Source organism: Centruroides sculpturatus, unplaced genomic scaffold (genome assembly GCF_000671375.1).
Source record: "Centruroides sculpturatus isolate CEXI.00-Female unplaced genomic scaffold, Cexi_2.0 scaffold549, whole genome shotgun sequence".
Lineage (NCBI taxonomy): Eukaryota > Metazoa > Arthropoda > Arachnida > Scorpiones > Buthidae > Centruroides > Centruroides sculpturatus.
The window spans coordinates 151,964-172,567 of NW_019384752.1; the positions used below are offsets into that span (position 1 = coordinate 151,964).

The following is a 20,604-nucleotide window of genomic DNA, read 5'->3' on the forward strand; positions in this document are numbered from 1 at the left end:
ATATTTGTTGTTTGGTACATAGTGTTTTGCACAATAGCATTTGTTGCACCCTTTTGTATGTGCAGTTTAAATGAACCATTCCCAATACTTTATGATTACTGTAGTATTTTTTTTATAATGCTCATATCACTAAAATAAACAATTATAATAAATTACTGTATTATTACTATTATAATACAGAATAATACTAAATTTTTTCTCTTAACTGTATCAATAAAAATAGCATCAGATTTCTTTGCTATATTAACTCAAGCTACTATTTGATTTATACATAATTTGCAACATTGGTCCTGTTTCTTTTTTTTTTTTGATAATGTGAAAAGGCCTCAGCCTACTGATTTAGGGTTCCTAGGTTCAAGCTGATTCAGGAACCTCATAAAATGGGCTGGACTATTCCTGAAAATTTCCTATCTAACAAAGTTATTTTAAATATGACATAATCAGTTTAGATAATGAATATAATGTATTATTAATTTAATTGTCTACATAATAATGTTCTTACATATTTTTTTCTATATTTTACTGTGAAATAATTTTAAATTGACAGAAAGAGTATAATTATGGAATTAACTGCTCTTTGAGAATAATCTCTATCTATTCAGGAAGTTTGTAAAAATTAATAAAAATTGATCCTCTTTAGTTACAGTATAAAGAAGAAAATGGTCATAACAAATTTTTTAAAATTAATTTTATGTAGTTTTGAAATTAAAGTTTATTTCAATCTCTTATTCTCATTTCTTATGAAAAAAAAGAAAAGAAAAAAACAGCAGACAACTTTCAGGAACAATATTTGAGTCATCCATATTAAATAAACTTGCATATGAATGTAAATATAAAAAATTTCTCTTTATGGTAATTATTTGTAAATATAAATTTTATTAAATAACATACTTTTATGATACACACAAAAACAATTGAAAATGTTAAATTATAAATTTTATCTTTACAATTTCTACAAGATTTTTATTGATTAAATAAATTAATGCTAAAACAAAAACTATTTTTGATTATTTACAAAATTTATTAACAAAATGTGAAGTTTTTAAGCTTAACATTATACATATAATTTCTAATTCTTTAGAACAAATGATCAAACTAGTTTTTAATCATTACAGACTGAAACAGTACTGTACATTTAAGAAAGAAATAAATAAATATTATGCCATTTATTAATGGTGATTAAAAAAAACCAAAAAGTATTTTATTCTAGCAAATTGTTATTTATAATTATTATTAATTTTCTAATCGACAACTGCTCCATTTTGTTTTTGTACTTATCAAATATTGTATTATGCTATTAAGCCCATGCAAATGCAAACTCTGCTAACTTAAAGTAGTGAAAGTTTAAGTAATAAAACCTTTTCCTGACCATAAACTATAAACATTTTTACATTAACCCAAGACATAATTAAATAGCTTATAGATGAAATAATTCTGTATTATTTTATATATTATTTTCTAAAAATATATTATGAAATTATAAAATATCATTTAGTACTAGATAAATAAATTTTAAGAGCATTTCATAAGATTTTTTTGTTGTTGGCTTTCCCATTAAGAAATTATTTAACAGATTTTCTTTTTAATTAACATAAATTTTTGTTTTTGAATAATTATCATCTTACCTGTAAATTAAAATTTTCAAAAGGGAAGTGCAAAAGTATATTAATATCAAATTCGGTGGCATTTTTCACTCGTAAGTTTTCATAATAACTTCCAGTATAGTATAAGTCTTTATACAGTATAGTAAAAAGAGGTGAATATTTTTTCATTTCTGTAATAAGCCAATTTAAAGTATTTCTCAATACTTCAACATTTTCTTCTTGACCATTTAGTTTTACTTCATCTCGTAAAATTTCATTTACGTAAAATAAAAATGACTTTTTCTTCATTCCATAATTTCTCTGCTTTCTTTGCTGTTTTAAACTTGACCTAATTCTGTAAATATATAAAACATACATTATTATTTTTAAAAAGATATTCTACTACATTTTAATTTTTTTAAATGACTTAATTTTCAAACAAAGTTTTTTTTGCTTACAAATGTAAAGTAGGACAATTAAGCTTTCATGTAGGATGTAGAACGTCTATCATAATTGTACATCCAATTGGATTATTTGAAATAAGCTCTCTGATGTGTGATGAAAGAAGTTGGGTGGTCTTGTGGATAGAGTGTGAGAAATCCNTATATGTTTGGAATAACAGTTGAGGTTAAAGAAGTGATGAAATAAGACATTAGAATTGTTTTTGAACCATATCACAAAGAAATATGATGATCTGATAAAAAAAAAAAAAAAAAAAGGCAATATAAAGAAGTTATAATGATGGTAAGAATAAGAATTTTTTCTTATCTTCCCCATCTGTTCTTTACAGAGTTTGATATCTCAAATCCTCAATCTCAGCAAAAGAAAAAAATTTTTTGCAAGTTTTTGAAATACATATTGCTGAATAAGTATCATTGGATGAAAAAAAACGTTAACAAATTTTTTTTAAATGGAATATGAAATAAACACTGTTTAAAATATAATATGCAGAAGTTGTTTGTTATAAAAATAACTAAGAATTTTAAAAAGTTTGAGAATTTATACAACTAAATTGAAATCTGAATTTTTTCATAAGCTTTAATGAAAGTTATATTTAAGAAATGTTCAATTTATTTAAAACTAACATCAAAAAACTTGAAAAGACCTATATATAAGACTTTTCCAAATTTTTAAATATTAGTTTTAATGATGGAGTAGCTTATAAACTACTCAAAATTATTAGTTTTCTTGTGTTTATGTTTCAGCAATGTTTTTTTAAAAAAAAAAGCTTGTAAAAATTATTTTAAAATTCATATGAGGAAACATTAAGATATCCTTAGGTTTTTGTTTTGTATAACTGTAAATACATTCATTAAATAATTGCAATACAATTGAAATATTAAATTATCATGTACCATGATTGTTGTGTGTGTAGACCACTGCCAGGTGGCAGTCCAGATCAACTTTCCCCTTAACCTAGTCAGACAACTCCATGCCCTTTCCTTTTTGTCGTTTATGTCTCACTCTTGATCACATACTGACTATAGCTGTGTACAAAACATGCTCTCATAATATACAGTGTACAATATATATAGTTAATAAAATTTGGAATATGTAAATATCAATTCAGGTGATCATTCATTCTACAAATTTAATAGTGATTAAATTTTTATTATGTAAAATATTATAATACTTTTCAAAATTTTTCCAGTAAAATATATATAATTTTTTAAAAAATTTATTTCAATATCACATACTTTCTCAGGAATATCTTCCAGAAAACTACAGCTTGCATCACTTGGCCAATTTGGAAACTCTATTACAGGAACTAAATCAACATCAATAATTACTTTTTCGCAATGTATCTGAATTGTCATTGCAGGTCCATTTCTGCGAGTAATTATCTATATAAATAAAAATAAAATCAAATACATACATCACACATATTGGTTGATTTTCAAAGTTAATGAAATAAATTTACAACTTTTAAATGTATATTCACACTTAAAATATTTTAAAATCAACTACATGTAAAAGTCTGCAATCAAATATAAATATGTACTTCTATATATAGTGGGTTAAAATATTTTAAACTTGAATATTGACTGAATTTGACAAATTGTTTGTACAAGTACTTACATGCAACACTTATTATATTTTATATGACAAACAAAAATTAATAAATATAACTGTTTTATGAATCTATTGCTAGTTTTGATAAGAGCATATTCACTCTTGCAACACATAGTATGGTATACCTTCAGTCTTATTAAAATTTATTAAAAACACAATAAAATTTATTTACAATTTTACAATCTTTTAAATTATTACAAAAAAATAAATTATAGCATCCCTGTTCAGAGTTTTTAATTATGTATAACTGATCAAATTTATATTATAATATCCAATTTAGTATTTAAAAAAACAAATTACCATATTTACTTGCATATAAGACAAAGTTTTTATTCATTTTTCACTGCTTCAAAAACCTAGGTTGTCCTATACGTGCGAGCGAAGGATACTTTGAGTTTTTGCAATAATTTTTGTGAGCCACGCTGCCATTATAGCAGGATGCTATCAAAGTCAAGGTGAATGTTGCTTTCAAAGAGATGGTCTGAAAATAGCTTGTCACTTAGCAATGATTATAAATGCAGTTATTTCACATTTGTTAAATTGGTATTTTTTATGAATATTTGCGCATTCTGAAACATTAAAAATTAACATTTTTCTGTCCTGCACATTATAATCTTTAGTTTTGCTATGTGGATATCAGGAGGAAAAGCATTCCTCAAGAGCTGTTAGCAAAGTCATTCAGGAAATACTGCATTTCAAATTTACTTGACAGATCAGAGGATGCTGCTTTGTGGAATGAGAGTGAAAAAGGAGAGTTGTAATGAAGCTTCGGAGGTGGTCCGATCAGACTAAAGGTGATAGCATCAAGAAAACATGGTTGTTTGCCTTAATATGTGCATTTGATATTATTTTATTTGTGATTAAATGAAATAAAATTAGAATTGTATTAATAAATCTAATTTTCTTTATTTTGATCTTTAAAGTCACACCTCGTCCTACATGTGAGATCATCTTATATGCAAGTAAATATGGTATATCTAACTTTTTTATTTCTTTCTACTTCTTGCTTTAAAATATTAATAAAATAAAAAAGAGTAAACTTGTATCTAATTTACAGATATCTGTACAGAAAAGAGCAATTTCATATCTAAATTCAAGCCTTTTTCTCCCACGTCATGTAAAAAAAATGCCTAACAAACAAAAGTTCTAAAAAAACAACGAATATTTCAGATTTTCAACATCCAGTTACTATTTCAGATTCTCATTTTCATCTTCAGGCATCTCATTCAACAACAAAGAATATTAAAAAGGAGAAGAAAAAGAAAAAAAGACATATATATAAAAAGATTCCTAACTTTGATGTTCTAAATTGAAATGTTAGCTCATGTGATGATGTGTCTTCTATGAATTTTATACTTTAAAAATTATGTAATGACCAGAAGCCATATTCTGGTCATCATCTCTCATCTTCAAGAGACAGTGACCAGAATATGGCTATGTTACAAGCCAGTTGCTGATTCGCTAATCATTTGTTTATGTTTCAAGAGATCATTGTATCTCTCCAAATGCAATCCCAAATGACTTTTTCTCTCAAAGATTCATATCCAGAGACAAGTGTATAGTCATCTTTCGACTGATATTTTGTCTGTAGCCTCAATTTCATTAAATCTAATATGAACACCTAGATGCCACTTGCCTAATACAATCATATTAGGCAACAACCCTATCTCAGGAAAGAATATTTTGAAATAGAGATCATGCTTATGATTTTTTGAGCAACTACTCGGGAATGCCACTGACGCAATCTTTTTTTTTTTTTTTTTTTAATTATTCTATATCAATAATTGAACCATTGAATATGCTATTAATCTTATCTGTTACTTCTACCCATCTGTCTTTCTACGTACTTTACAAAATATTACTCCTTAATTTCTTAACTAAGTACACATGCTTTTCTAATTAACTTAACAAACAGAAATTTTAATAACCTAAGGAGGATGTTACTCAAGATATTTTGACTTTACAATCTGTAAAAACGTTATAAAATAAAAACATATCTCTGTCAAAATTACATGCTTTATTTGAACTGTGTGCTTTCCTCACCATGTAATCTATAATTTCATACTCTGCATTTTCAAAAAATTTTACTATTTTATTGGTTAAAATTCTGTACTGTGTTGTGCGAACATGTATAATCAACCAAATAGAATTGTGACATCAACAACAAAGACAAAATTGTTACTAATGACCAGAATAGCCTGTCTCTGAGAGACGAATTTCATCTCTCATTTTGATGTCATTCATCTCTGAAAGAAGAGACGAGAGATAAATGACCAGAATATGATCCCAGGTTTTGTGTGATCATGTATTTTCTAACTTCTGGAATCAATGGTTTATGTTGTGATTCAATGTTTCTAATAGTACTTTTCATATGCTATAATCATTGTTAGCCCTGAGTTGAGAATTCTTATTTGGTTATCATAAAATGAATTCCAGGTCACAGAAAACTTTGTTGTTACATCATTTTCAAAATTTAAAATCTATAGGAGAGATGTCATTGCATGGGTTAACATTCCAACTTAGAATATTGAAGCTAGGAATCTTTGACAGACCTGAGGCAGGTTTATCAAGACAGCTAAAAAATTTGTTGAGAAGAAAAAACATTACTGTAAAAGGGCTCAAAAAGGTGATTTTTTAATGTGATTTAAACTCTCTTCCAGCTTTAATTATATTAAAATACAATTTTATATTATTTTATTAATGAAAAAAATTCTTACTTTTTTAACTCCTTCAATATTATATTCAGTTTTTTCAGTTATATTGCAAATTATTTTTTGCAACCAACTTTTAATTTTTTCAGGTAATAAATAATGTCCGTGAAACATAGCATAGACTTCACTACATACATTTTTAGTTAATGTAAGTTCATCTAATTTAACACCATCAAAACGACATCTAGCAAACCCCTTAGGCTCTGTATCAGGTTCAATCTGAAAATAAATTGAACAGTTTTGACAGTATTAATTATAATATTTTTTTTTTGTATCACCAACTGTTTTTATATAATATAAAACGTTTGTAGTATTTTTAGAATTAAAAGTTTTTTCAAATTAAATAACGAAAAAGTTCAAGCAAATCAAGCAATATATTTGCTTGATATACAGTATAACTAAATAGCAAGTTCAATACCATTCTATGCTGTTCATTTTCATCTTTCTAATTTTAATTATATTAAAATTTTAAGTATGATATCTCTAGAAATATTACTACATCAATATTTAGTGAGAAAGTTAATTAACACTTGACAAAAAATTACATTTGTTAAGTCAATATATATAAATGAAAATGTTTGTTTGCTTTGCACTCCTAAGTCATTCAAACTAATTGCTATGAAACTTGGCAGTTACATTAACATACTTCTAACTTAGATAATATCATACATACCACCCCAAACTAGTAATTGGATTTGTATATATCAATTATTTTATGTCTACATTTGATTTATTACTTTTAATGTAGCTCAGTCTATTGGCAAAAAACTTTAAAAAATAATTCTTTATAAACTAAAAAATAATTTAAAATAAACTAAATATAATTCATACAAAAAAAATATATTCTATTCACTTAATTACTATGAAAAAGATATAGTGTTAAGTAGATATGCTATATCATTACTGCAATGGATAGCAAAAATTACTCAGGTGTATCCAGTCAAAACTATATAAGTATTTAATTTTGCATATCTAACACCTTGGTTTTTTCATTTCTGAATGGTTCTTTCTTAATTACAGTAAGTATCTACCAATGGCAGAGTAAATAAACCACTGAGCACTGGTAGTTCATGGGTTCGCACAATGCCAACAAGCTGACTACATGAAGTTTTCTGACTTTTCTTCATGTTTGTAACCATTTAAATAAATGCCAGTTTCCCATAGAAGTCGTTCCGGGAGGTTTCCCTTAGCAGATTACTCATGTATCACATTGTTGTAATCATACAAATTTTAATAAATTTTTCTATAAAAATTGCTATTTACAATAACATACTTCTCACGTAGTTTATAGGCCTTGTGATAATGTTCTTAAAAAATGTTTTATCATTTACAGTTTTAAAATTTACAATTAATAACACTAGGTGTAACAATCACTGTGAGGGTACTTTATAAACCTTTATTAACAAAATTTTATGTTTAAGTTTTATTGTTGTTCTGGTTTTCTAGTAATATTTTTTTGTGAACAAATGAATAATACTACTCGTTTTCTGAACTTCTATTAAGAAATCAAAGTCTTGTGTGATGTTTCTTACCTCATCATTCATGGTTAATCACTTAGGCTCATCTTTCAACACAATTTACTGTATGTAGTACAAAAATATGTTTTCAATAAATTGAAATGCTTTCAGATAATATGTAACTACAGCAACAAATGACATTATTATTGAGTTTAATATTTTATTAATTTTGGAAATTTAGATCTGAAGAAAAATTACAATGTATTCATGTTTTATTGATAACATGTGTCAAATATTATTGGATTGTATCCACTACAATGATGATGTCTTGCCAGCAAGTTGACTGCAATATCACTTTTGATGAATTGCAGGTAACATAGCCTATTATTTATAGAAAAATATTGTAATTTCCACATATTATTATCTCCTTATTTCCATGAAAATTTTTAAAAAACTATAATTACAGTTGATAGCATTAAGCTCTATATATAACATGTGGTCATCCTTTGTTAACTGAATAAGAGACATGATGAAGGGATATGTTCTTTGAACAAGTTTGGTTTTGTTTATATACAATAATGCAACACATAGGCAATCTGCTTAACGGGAATGCATCCTGAGAGGTCTTTTATGGAAAACTGGCCCCTATTTATGTGTTACAAATGTGAAGAAAACTCCATGTGACAATCCTGTCGACAAGGTACAAACCCATGACCATCTACCAGTGTTCGGTGGTTTTATCCATTTAGCCACTGGTGGGCATTCTTTGTATAGATAGTCATAGGTAAAAGTGGCTAAGTTTAATGCATTTTGTCAAGCCTGTTATATGTAATACCAAGTATTTTTTTCTCAACTGCAAAATGTTTTCGGTCTTATATTATTCCATTTAAATCCCAAACAAAATTACTACTTGGAAAGTAATTCAGTAATTAAATTCAGTTGCATGGTTATAACATTTCACTTCTTTCTGGTACAATTAGTTATAGAATTCACAAGAAAAATATCATGTTAACAATGAACTAATGTTTTAATAAGTTTGTAAATTTACTGCTGCTTTTTTTATTGAATATGTCTATAGGAGATCAGATAAACTAATGTAATGACTTTGATAATGAAACTTTTAATATTATCAAATTTTGAAAACTCCTTTAATATTAAATTTATTTAATATGATCATGAAATTAAGTGTTGTTAGGACCTATTTAAAAGAAGCTCTATCTCTAGCTATAGATTAGTTTAGTAATTTATAAAGTTTCAAAGCAATTCAATCACTACTAAAATTGCTAAATTTACTATAAATAAACCTATTCAGTCTCTAAAGTTTATTTTGTTTATTCTTATTGATTGTTAACAGCCCTATGCTAAAAATACACTAATAGTATTATGCATAATCTGCTGATGTTCTATGGTATTGTATATGAATTGTATAATGTATAATGAATTCTTCAAAATATGAAATATTTATATATCAGGTCAGTCCATAAGTTCTTGCATATTTTATGACCTTGAGAAAAATCTTGTTTTGCTGTTAAAAATGCCAGTCTAATGTGATACTTTTTAAACTAAAGTGTTAAATTGGATCTCATTCATATAATACTGTTCAGAATTGGGAACATTTCAGTTGTTTATTTTCGTTAAAATGGAAGTAACAGACGAATATAAGAGACATGTTTTATACTTTTTATTTTTAAGTGATGAAAATGCTACAAATGCAGCAAAAAAATTAAATACTTTTATACATTTACTGAATCAAATTAAATACTGTTCATAATCAAACTGTAATTAGTGTAAGGACTGTGCAGAAGTGGTTTGAAAGATTTAGAAATAATGATTTTAGTGTGGAGGATAAGGCTCGTACTGGAACACCCATTGACTTTGATGATGATGCTCTCTCTGCACTAGTTGAAGCAGAACCATCTTTAACAGTTGATGAAATTGCGGAACGTTTAAATTCATCCCATGGAACTGTTCATAGACATCTACAACAAATCGGAAAAGTTTCAAAGCTAGGAAAATGGATACCACATGAACTGTCAATAGCTAACTGACAACAACGTCAACTGCTCAACTCAAAAGCTTCAACTGGGAAATTTTACCTCATCCACCATATTTGCCAGATATTGCTCCCAGTGATTATCATCTTTTTCGGAGTTTGCAGAATTTTTTAAAAGGAAAAACTTTTGAGGATGAGAACAATGTAAAAAAGGCTATTTCTGAATATTTTGATTCAAAACCGAAATCATTTTACGAAGACGGGATTAAAAAGCTACCATCAAGATGGCAAGAAATTGTACAAAATAATGGTGAATACATTATAGATTGAAATAAGATTTAATTAAAAATTTTTGTTGCTTTTTTTGTAGATAAAAATACGCACGAACTTATGGACTGACCTGATATATAAAAATAAGTATTTCATATCAGAGTATTGAGTCTCGATACACTGATTTAATTTAACAGATAAAAAAATTATAAATTAATTAATAACTTATATCAATTTCCATAAGCTATAATTTCTTAAACTACAGAATGGAAAACAAAATACAAAAAATTTTACATTATCCCAACCACTTTTGAGCCTCTTGACTCATCTAAATGCTCAAGATAATGTAAGATTTTTTTGTTGTTGGCTTTCCCATTAAGAAATTATTTAACAGATTTTCTTTTTAATTAACATAAATTTTTGTTTTTGAATAATTATCATCTTACCTGTAAATTAAAATTTTCAAAAGGGAAGTGCAAAAGTATATTAATATCAAATTCGGTGGCATTTTTCACTCGTAAGTTTTCATAATAACTTCCAGTATAGTATAAGTCTTTATACAGTATAGTAAAAAGAGGTGAATATTTTTTCATTTCTGTAATAAGCCAATTTAAAGTATTTCTCAATACTTCAACATTTTCTTCTTGACCATTTAGTTTTACTTCATCTCGTAAAATTTCATTTACGTAAAATAAAAATGACTTTTTCTTCATTCCATAATTTCTCTGCTTTCTTTGCTGTTTTAAACTTGACCTAATTCTGTAAATATATAAAACATACATTATTATTTTTAAAAAGATATTGTACTACATTTTAATTTTTTTAAATGACTTAATTTTCAAGCAAAGTTTTTTTTGCTTACAAATGTAAAGTAGGACAATTAAGCTTTCATGTAGGATGTAGAACGTCTATCATAATTGTAGAACGTCCTACTGAAAGTAGGATGCATGGCAACCCTAAATGTACAAATCATGGTATTCTGTTATCTTTCTTAAGAATTCTGTGTATCTTTTTCTTAAGAAGAAATCAGCCAGTCTCTTCAATAACTTTAAGCAGAAAAAATGGATGATGATGATGAAAGTATTGTGAAAATGGAATTTAATGGTATTCATGAATGATTTGATCAATTTTTGATGCAAGGGCATTTCATAGTTTTATTTACTGAAGAAAGTACTTCTGGCATAAAGCATAAATGTAACTATATTGTATTTATATTTTTACTTTACATATATATTTATTATACAGTAGAGCGTCGTTTATCCGAATCAATTGGGGACTGGGGTTGTTCGGATAACTTATTTTTTGGATAACCGATTATGTACAAAAAATATATTAACCTATCCCATGTTGAAATTTTTCTCCGTTGTGTGTCGTTTTGCATTTAATTTTCGTTGATGTTAAGCCTAATGAAAACTTTTTAAAATAATAATTGTGGCTATTGTATCATTAAAAATTATTTTTTTATTTTGTACAAATAAAATAAATATATTGAAAAATATAAAAACCAAAAAATATATACTTTAGAAGTTGATCTAGTATCAAAAACGTTCGATTCGGCACGACACACAGTCCTCAGAAAAACACCACACAAAAGTGCCAGTGCTGCCAGCTAAAACACATACACCAACAAAAAAAATATTGGAGTAGCCCAAGATATAGCCAAAGATTGCAGTGCCACAGCACTAGAGAAAATTTTAATTTGCCGACTGGAACGCTTTCGGATAACCGACTTTCAGATAAACGACGCTCTACTGTACTGTATATGTAAATATAGGGTAATGGCACCAGTGGTCTGTGGCTGTATGCCACATTTTATATAGGTTTTATTTTAATTTTAAGTTTTCTTCTTTCTTCCTTCTTCTATGTCTGTCCCTTCCAGAAAATTCTTTCTCAACCCTTTCTTCTTGGATGGTGGTGACTAATCCCCTTGAACAAAGGGAAGGAAGGAAGCCTGAGGGCTTAACAGAAAGACAAGGCTAGGACATCGAAAAGATTGGATGTAAGAAGAGTGCACTTTAGTTTGTTTTTTGCAAATAGAGACGAATGAGGCCTAAGCAAGAATCAAAGCAAATTCAGTAAAGAGTAAATCATAGAGATTCCCAACCACCATCGAAGCAAATTGGATGAAAACCAGAATTTATCCATCATTCGCAAGAAAGGAAACAATTTGGAATTTTCATCACCTCAAGATCACCATTGACAACTGGGTACCCACTTTCGCCTATCCTTACTTCTATTGTCTTTTTCCATCTACTGATTTCCTTCTTCCTTAGATTTAGTTAGTTGTAAGTGTTTAGTTATAGTTCATTTTATATTTGTTGTAAAATATTCAGTAATTATTGGTGTTGCGAGAATAGTGTTAACAACTACTCATTCTCTCAACTTTTGTATGGCATATATTGTAAACTTGTATACTGGGACGAGCTGGTATTCCAAAGAACTGTTATACTTTATGCGAAATAAAGATGGTACTATTATTAATATCTTTGTAATTCTCATTTGATACTTATGTGCGAAATGAGAATTACAAATGTCAACCACTAACACTGTTTTGGACTTAGATATTTCTTATTACAATGTAGTAACACTAAAATTTAAAATTTATATGTGAAAATAAACTTTGTTCTATACTTGTCATGAAAAAAAAACATTTTTTATTAGACCTTTGTTTACATTATGAAAAAAATAATAATTTAATCACAGAGAATATTCACCCAGAGTCAACCACACGATTGCAAGATTGTTTATGATGGTTGACAACTGGATTTTCCTTTTTGATTATTGAGCTTGCCTATTGTTTATGATGGTTGACAACTGGATTATTGAGCTTGCCTATCCAACACAGTTGTCACAAATGTGACAACTGTGAAAGGATAGGCAAGCTCAATAATAGGCATTTTGTAGAAAACTCACACCTGAAGTGCAGAGCCCTCATTATCTTCTAAAGACCTGACAATGCCTCACTGTATGGTTAACTATCAGAAGACTACCTGCATACTAATTTTTCCCATCATGAGTGAGGCAACCTGTTATTCTTACATGTCACTGAGAACGGGGTTATCTTACGATGCCACCTGTAAAGATGGCTTGCCTAAACATGTTAATTAAGCACAGATTTCAGCTTACATGGTCAACTACTAGAAGCAGTCAATAATAGGCACCCCTACCCTATATAATATATACATTTACTCATATAACATCATTCTTGCTTTTACTATATGTTAGTATTATTTTGTGTTATTTAGTAGGTAAATTTTGGTCTGGAAACAGTCAAAAGTTTTTCCTATATAAATTAATGACAACTGCTTCTTTACTTTATGCTATTTCAGCTTTAAAAATGTTTCATAGGAATGTTCTACTTTTAGACAGTGTAGTACAACTTTTATCAGGGAACCTATATATGTAATAGACTATAATAAAATATAAAAACATAGATGAACCTTAGAATTAACTGTCAAGAGCTGAAGACCTGGGAGTTCCCCATCTTATCAGGAGAGTGCTACTGTATGGGCAAACTGGGCATTTCTAATATGTATGACATTTTAAAATAAATTTTTTTCATTTTATGTAGGAGAATAAGGGGTGTGAAATGCATGTCTTGCCCCAGACAGAAAAAAAACTCTAGCACCAGTCTTGCATCTTGTAAAAATATATCATGAATAAAATCAAGGGCATAGGAACAGTCCGGCCAGACCACTATTGCTGCCAACATTACAAATACAATTCTAATCGGATGTAAGTATTGATTCTACACAATTATAAGTTATTATAGAATTCTTAAATCCGATCCGGTCAATGTTCAGATGCGTGCCACATCATGGCGGCACTTCCGTTTTTAGCCTCAAAACTGTACGCCTGTCGAGACGACGTGTCACGTGACGACGCGAGCGAAGGGCGTCGGCGGCTGTTGCGCCGCGGCAGCCGCCGACAAATGACTGCGGACAAAGGTGAGTAAAAAAAACCTTTTTATTTTATTATTTTGGTTAAAGTCCAGATACTTACTGTCATGGCGGCTCATCGCCGATTCNGAGCATTTCTTTCTTTTGAAATATGATCAATTATTTTTTTGAGTTTGAAATGTATGTTATCTAACTGTTTTCCACTAATTTTATGAAACAAATTAAAATCAGGATACATGATATGAGGTAGATGTTTATCACAAACATAGTTATCAAGTTTTCTCAGCATCTGAAAACAAAATTACAGTTTTAAATAAAAAAAATTACACTCTTAGAAACAAAGATAATTATTGAGATTGAGCATAAATGTCACATATTTCTTAATGTTAAAATGATAAATAAAGAATACTTTCTATGGAGATTCCCATTACAGTGAAACCTGGTTAACTCGAATTGGTTGGGGGAAAAATCAAGATTTTGTGCATCAGTTTATCGGCGACTAGGGACATCATGATACTGCTGATACTGTTACTGTAATGATACTTTCCTTTGATACTGAGTACTTTTGTACTCAATATCAAAGGAAAGTACTTTTGGTCCAATACTGATATTGATACCAGATCAGACACCAAAAGAAAAGTATCATTACATTTTACACAGATGGGTAAGTTCTGACCAAAACTGGATCTTGCAGCCAAATTAAAATGGAATTTTATACTATTTTCAGTTAAACTTATATAAAACATATTAATGATCAAAACTCAATAAATGTATTACATCAAATTTTATTTCCAGAATCTATATATGCTTAGAGTTCTAATTACTAGTTATAAATAAATATGTAGTTAAACATTATGCAGTACTTTTCTTTGTTAAAGAACTTGGATCTGCAGTGATGTTTAAAATAAACTACAATTTGTATATACTTGTTTGCACTTACATTTGTAAAATTTGAACACACTAAACAACTTTCAATGTAAAGACACTGTTTTGCCTCTTCACCAACAACTTATTCACCCCTATTCCATGTATAGTAGTACCCACAGTCCATTAACAGGACTGTAGATCTAGGGCTTCTTTTGTGTACATAAGATATCATACAAGTGTCAAATACTGACTGATACACTGACTTCTGAACCATATAGCCAGGATTCAATTCCCTGAAGTAAGCAAAAAAAGATTAATTGCTGCTCTAAGGCCCACTCAGTCTTCATTGCAATGAGTACAGTACAACTATCCCTCTTTTTACATGATCCATTTTACACGATTTTGAAATAATGTGGTCAACAAAAGAAAACTAATCCTCTTTTTATGCAATTGATTCTTTAACATGGGACAAACAATTTATTTGAAAAGTTTTAAATTTAACTTTTTGTTAAAATTGTGTTATTGTTAAAAACATTTTTTGTTGAAATCATGAGTTAATTTTTTAAGGACAGTGCAGTACTATATATACTGTACTTTCATGTACTGTACTTTTTATGCATTCTTTTTTTTACACAGTGATCTTTGGAACATTTCCACCAATTCAAAAAGAGTTACAGGTGTATCTTCTCAGCAGTAAAAACAACTGGAAGGTGACGCAACAGACTGAACAGTGACAGCTGGCAAGATTTCCAGTTTCAATACCTAATGCTGATACTGGCTAATACTTTAAGTTCACTGTTACATGAAGATCACACCAATATAATAGAACATTAATCAATGCCTTGTACAGTAGATGCACTATGGAAGCTCAATCCCATTTCACAAAACAATCTTCCTATTCCTTCATCTTTGTCAATAAAACCAAACCTATTCATCCCCAACTTTTTCCCCTCTACTTCTGTTTTTATCATCTTCCTTAACTGTCATTCTAACAAACTTTTCTTTTAAAATTCTTTTCTCCAATTGGTTGGACTTGGAACATTCCAAGTGTTAATTCGGGGGTAAATTCTGATATCACTACATACAAGATTAGAGTTAACCAGCTTGATTTATCATAATTTTATGAAAATTCAATAAAATTACTTTTCCCAGAATTTTACAATAGTTGTATTTTTTTAAGAAAAATGACACTAAATAAAATAAACACTTTCCAAAACAGACTTGATATACTATAATGAGACATTATGCCATAATTCAAGCTTATAAAACTTGAGTATAACTATTATTACAAATATGTATAATAATGAACAAGTGATATTGCCAAATTTTAAACTGAGCTATAATATGGCTAATTATAAAGATATATTATGTAATTTAGACTAAAGGTAGGCAGTTAATCTACCATCTTGTATTAAATTTAATAATTACAAAATTACTTTGATCATTTCTTCCAGAATATTCTAAATCTGGAATGAGATTTGAATCTAACTCCTGTTTATCATGCAGACACATTGCCAATTATGCTGCATTTATCATTGCTTCCAGACCAATTACACTTATAGTTTATAAATTAATTGTGATTATCTTTAAAATTTTATTAAGAAAATTACAAAAAATATGCTATTGTATGAAAAAAAAAAGTAAATGAATACTTATATTAATTTTATTTATATTCAGAAATGCTAAAGTAACAAATTAACAATAAACTCATGCATTACTTACATTTAAAAACATATGGCCAGCCTGATCTTGATTCCAATTTAAGTCTTTGTTGTTGGCAATTGCATGCATTACCACTGTTTTTATGTAATATGACACAAGACTTTTCCATTCTTGTCTGTCTCTTAGCAACTGTTAAGAAAAATAAGCATATAATTCATTAATGCTCATGTTGAGGAAAAAACATTCTGGTAGTTTTTATTCTATATAACATAGACTTATTTCATAATTTTAAAAAGTTATAAAAAATCTCAAATATTTAAATACTTAGTAATACATTTGAGAGAATGGGAGGTTCCGATCGACTCCATCTCACTGTTTGATAGCCATAATTCATCATTGAAAGTCTAGAATATGCAAATACCTTAACTTCATGAATTATTGTCAAGATCTGACATCAGTTAGGATAAGTTTAGCTGCATCCTAATTTGCAAATTTGTCCTTTCAAGTGGAAAAGGTACATTAAAATTTTACAGGAAATTTAGGAGGGTCTAAATTGAAACATTGATAACGTGGGCCAACGATGGAGTTAGGCAAAAATAAATCAAATGTAATAATAATCAAAACGATATATTTATTAAGCATGGATGAACGAAAATTATTATACAAATGGATTAAATTCTAAATAAAATAAAATAACATCAAGGAATACAAAAATCTAATGATAAATGATCCTTACAGGAATATGAGCTAATGTCAACCTATCATCTAGCTCCTTTCTTGGAGAGAGCGAGGTTACATAAATTCATGTTACCTGTGATACATATTCACTTGATGTTGAGTGCCAAAATTCTTGAAAATGAGGCACAAATTAAAATATTCTTTCTACTATCTTATCTCATCTCAGTGGAGAACAAGTGAGAGCTGGAGAATCAGGAGCACAAATCTTACATGAGTAAAGAACTCGAGTAGAGAATTGGGGAGAGGGAATGGGAGTGATGGTGAGAGTGTATTTGGGAGGTGACCTACCACCTTTTATATGAAAATTTCATCCAATTGGATTATTTGAAATAAGCTCTCTGATGTGTGATGAAAGAAGTTGGGTGGTCTTGTGGATAGAGTGTGAGAAATCCTACACTATTGCTTTTGGAGGAACTGAGTTGTTTTCATCCATCAAAAACAGAGTTCCTTTTTCAACTTCACTTAATTTTTATAAGATATAATTTTTGATAGGAATTTATCTAACAAAAATTTGTTATTTAATTTAACAATTTAAATCATCAAACCCAGATTCTCACACAATAAATATATTAAAAATATATTGAGAATCTTCAATCTATACATACATATGCTTTTTCGAATTATTTTCAAATATTTCTTAACCTGCTGAAAATATAACTAAACCTATATGATTATTCTATATTCAAGAAAATTTTTCAGACTATTTCACAATAAGTGCCATCTGGATCAAAAGATAACAGATTATATATTCTATTAAGATAACTCAGGTTTGAGCCTCATTTAAATTATACTTTCTTCTGATTATTTAATTATATCAGTAATTGATGGTTAATAATTTATACATAATTATGCAATGATCATTTGACAGAAGGTTAGACAAATTTAACAGTAATTTTTTCCAGTTTTATTTTTTATGTTATATTTATTAAAATAATTACCTTCATTAACTTTATAACAGATTTTATACAGCTGTTGTCTTTAGTCAATAAAATATTTTCAACTCCTGGAAAATGAAGTCTCCAAAATTCTAATCTCCTATTTGATCGACAAATATTTTCAGACGGAGGTTTTGGAATCATTAGGCAAATCCTTTGCTAAAAGAATTATTTTATTTTATTAAATTATAGAAAATTAAGACTTTTTTAAAATATAAATAGGCAAACTCCATTAATACAAAGTTAAAAGATTTAAAAATTGACACTTTAAATTAACAAAATTTGTATTAATCAAACTCATTAATAACATTGAAATACTCATCCTCAATGGGAACACAAATCTACTTTGATTAAACTAACAATGGAATTTGAATGTATATTCAATATAACAAAAATGTAATGTAAAATGCTATATAAAATAGAAGTTATGATTATCTAGATATATATGAAAATGTTTGTTTGTTCGCTATACACTCCTAGGCCATTCAACCAATTGCTATGAAATTCAGCAGTTACATTCAAATATGTGTAACTTAGATAATGTTGTACATCCCACCCCAAAATATCAATTACATTTCTATAAAATTAATTACTTCTCATTTACATTTGATTTGCTGATTTACACATAGTACNCGTCGTCACGTGACACGTCGTCTCGACAGGCGTACGGTTTTGAGGCTAAAAACGGAAGTGCCGCCATGATGTGGCACGCATCTGAACATTGACCTCAGATCCTAATATTATATTCAATTACATTAAATTAAGAAATAATTAGCTAAACAAATCGAATGTTATAATATTAAATGCTGAAATTACCTATGACGGTTACTATACGTCATTTTCGGTCAGCTTCTTTCGTTCAATAAATTTATAAAACTTCAATTTTCGTCTTCCCTCTGTAAGTTATGACTAAATTCTTCTATATGAACCAACTGATGATCTATGCAGAGTTCTGGATATCTTATTCGGTGTTCGTGATAGACCGGCCAGATGAGAAATAATTGGACATTTCTTCTTCCCTTTATATAGAGAAAATAAAGCTAAACTAAAACCGCTACCAAACACCACTTCTATATCTGCATTTATAATGACAGGGCGAACAAAGATAACCATTGGTTATTACGAGAAATTCCTAACTCACATCCAATACACGAAAACAACGTAAATATGAACGGGCGTGTCGGAACACCGAAAACGAAACTGCCATTCGTATATCAACACACGTTTCATCCGATGACAGCAACACGTGGTCCACTCCGTGACGTCATCTGATTGGCGGGGAAAAACGCGGCTGATATAATCTGAATCTAATATAATCAATTTTCTAAATCCGTAATCTCATTCCAGAAAAGAACAAGAAAAATATTAAAAAATGTTTTACTTTCATTCATTTTACGATTAAATAACAGGAGCTTATTTAATTGAACGAAATGATGTTTTACGTCACTTCCACTTCCGAAGTAAAGATTACGTCACAAATAGGAATAGCATTGTTTCTGAAAATAACGCTGTGTTACTTGATGTGTTTGTAAACACTGTCCACTAGGGGCGTGCCGTGACATTTGATGATAGGGAAGCTGTGTTTTTGTAACAAGCCGACTTCCAGGGGCAATCAGTCAGCGATGGTCTAGGGTCCATTCGTATTCGTTTGTTCGATAAACCAGTAAAAACCGTAGATTTCTCTAAATGTATTTTTAATTAATAGATTATCTAACGCACTTAATAAATAAGCAAGTTCAATATAATTAACTCTGTTATATTAGATTTAATAGATTCTCTACGCCCTCTAAATGCTAATTCTCGCTTCGATAACATCTAATAATTAAAATATAATATATCTATTAGTCGTAACTATCTCGTTATAATTTTCANTATCTAGATATATATGAAAATGTTTGTTTGTTCGCTATACACTCCTAGGCCATTCAACCAATTGCTATGAAATTCAGCAGTTACATTCAAATATGTGTAACTTAGATAATGTTGTACATCCCACCCCAAAATATCAATTACATTTCTATAAAATTAATTACTTCTCATTTACATTTGATTTGCTGATTTACACATAGTACCATCTATTGGCAAAAAAGTTAACAAAATAAACTAAATATAATTTTATAAATTTTTAAAAATTATATTATATTCACTTAATTACTGCAACAATGATATAGTGTGAGATAAACACACTATATCATTACTGACAAGTGAGACAGGTAACATAACAATATCTTGTGTGAAATCAAAAGTGTTTAAGCCTGTGAATAGCCTATAATTATTTAATTTTCCACATCTAACAATGCAGGTTTTTTATTTATAAACTGTACTTTCTTAATTCTAGTAAGTACCCTTCAGTAGTCAAGTGGATAAAACCACCAAATACTGGTACTTAGTTACTTGTGAGTTTGGGCATCCATAA

General features: G+C 28.6%; 1 protein-coding gene across 3 annotated transcripts; it reads right to left on the reverse strand.

Moving 5' to 3' along the window:
• Nucleotides 1-2,875: 2,875 nt before the first annotated feature.
• LOC111628612 (cyclic GMP-AMP synthase-like) lies at nucleotides 2,876-19,748 on the reverse strand. Of its 3 annotated transcripts, XM_023372442.1 has the most exons (5): nucleotides 19,005-19,643; nucleotides 10,534-10,846; nucleotides 6,374-6,586; nucleotides 3,281-3,427; nucleotides 2,876-3,070 (listed from the first exon to the last, which is right to left on the reverse strand). In XM_023372442.1, the coding sequence occupies exons 1-5, from the start codon at nucleotides 19,025-19,027 to the stop codon at nucleotides 3,065-3,067; spliced, it is 702 nt and encodes a 233-aa protein (XP_023228210.1). In that variant the 5' UTR covers nucleotides 19,028-19,643; the 3' UTR covers nucleotides 2,876-3,064. The 3 variants fall into 3 exon arrangements, with proteins under 3 accessions (XP_023228210.1, XP_023228208.1, XP_023228209.1); XM_023372440.1 differs by having other exon boundaries at nucleotides 2,876-3,427; nucleotides 19,005-19,748; XM_023372441.1 differs by lacking the exon at nucleotides 19,005-19,643 and adding an exon at nucleotides 10,950-11,236 and having other exon boundaries at nucleotides 2,876-3,427.
• Nucleotides 19,749-20,604: the final 856 nt, after the last annotated feature.

Coding starts and splice junctions, on each gene's coding strand:
- LOC111628612 (XM_023372440.1), bottom strand. CDS start 19,027: ATGACGTATAGTAACCGTCATAG. Junction 10,847..19,004: donor ACGTATAGTAACCGTCATAG/GTAATTTCAGCA, acceptor ATATATTTACAG/AATTAGGTCAAGTTTAAAAC. Junction 3,428..6,373: donor ATATTGAAGGAGTTAAAAAA/GTAAGAATTTTT, acceptor TTATTTATATAG/ATAATTACTCGCAGAAATGG.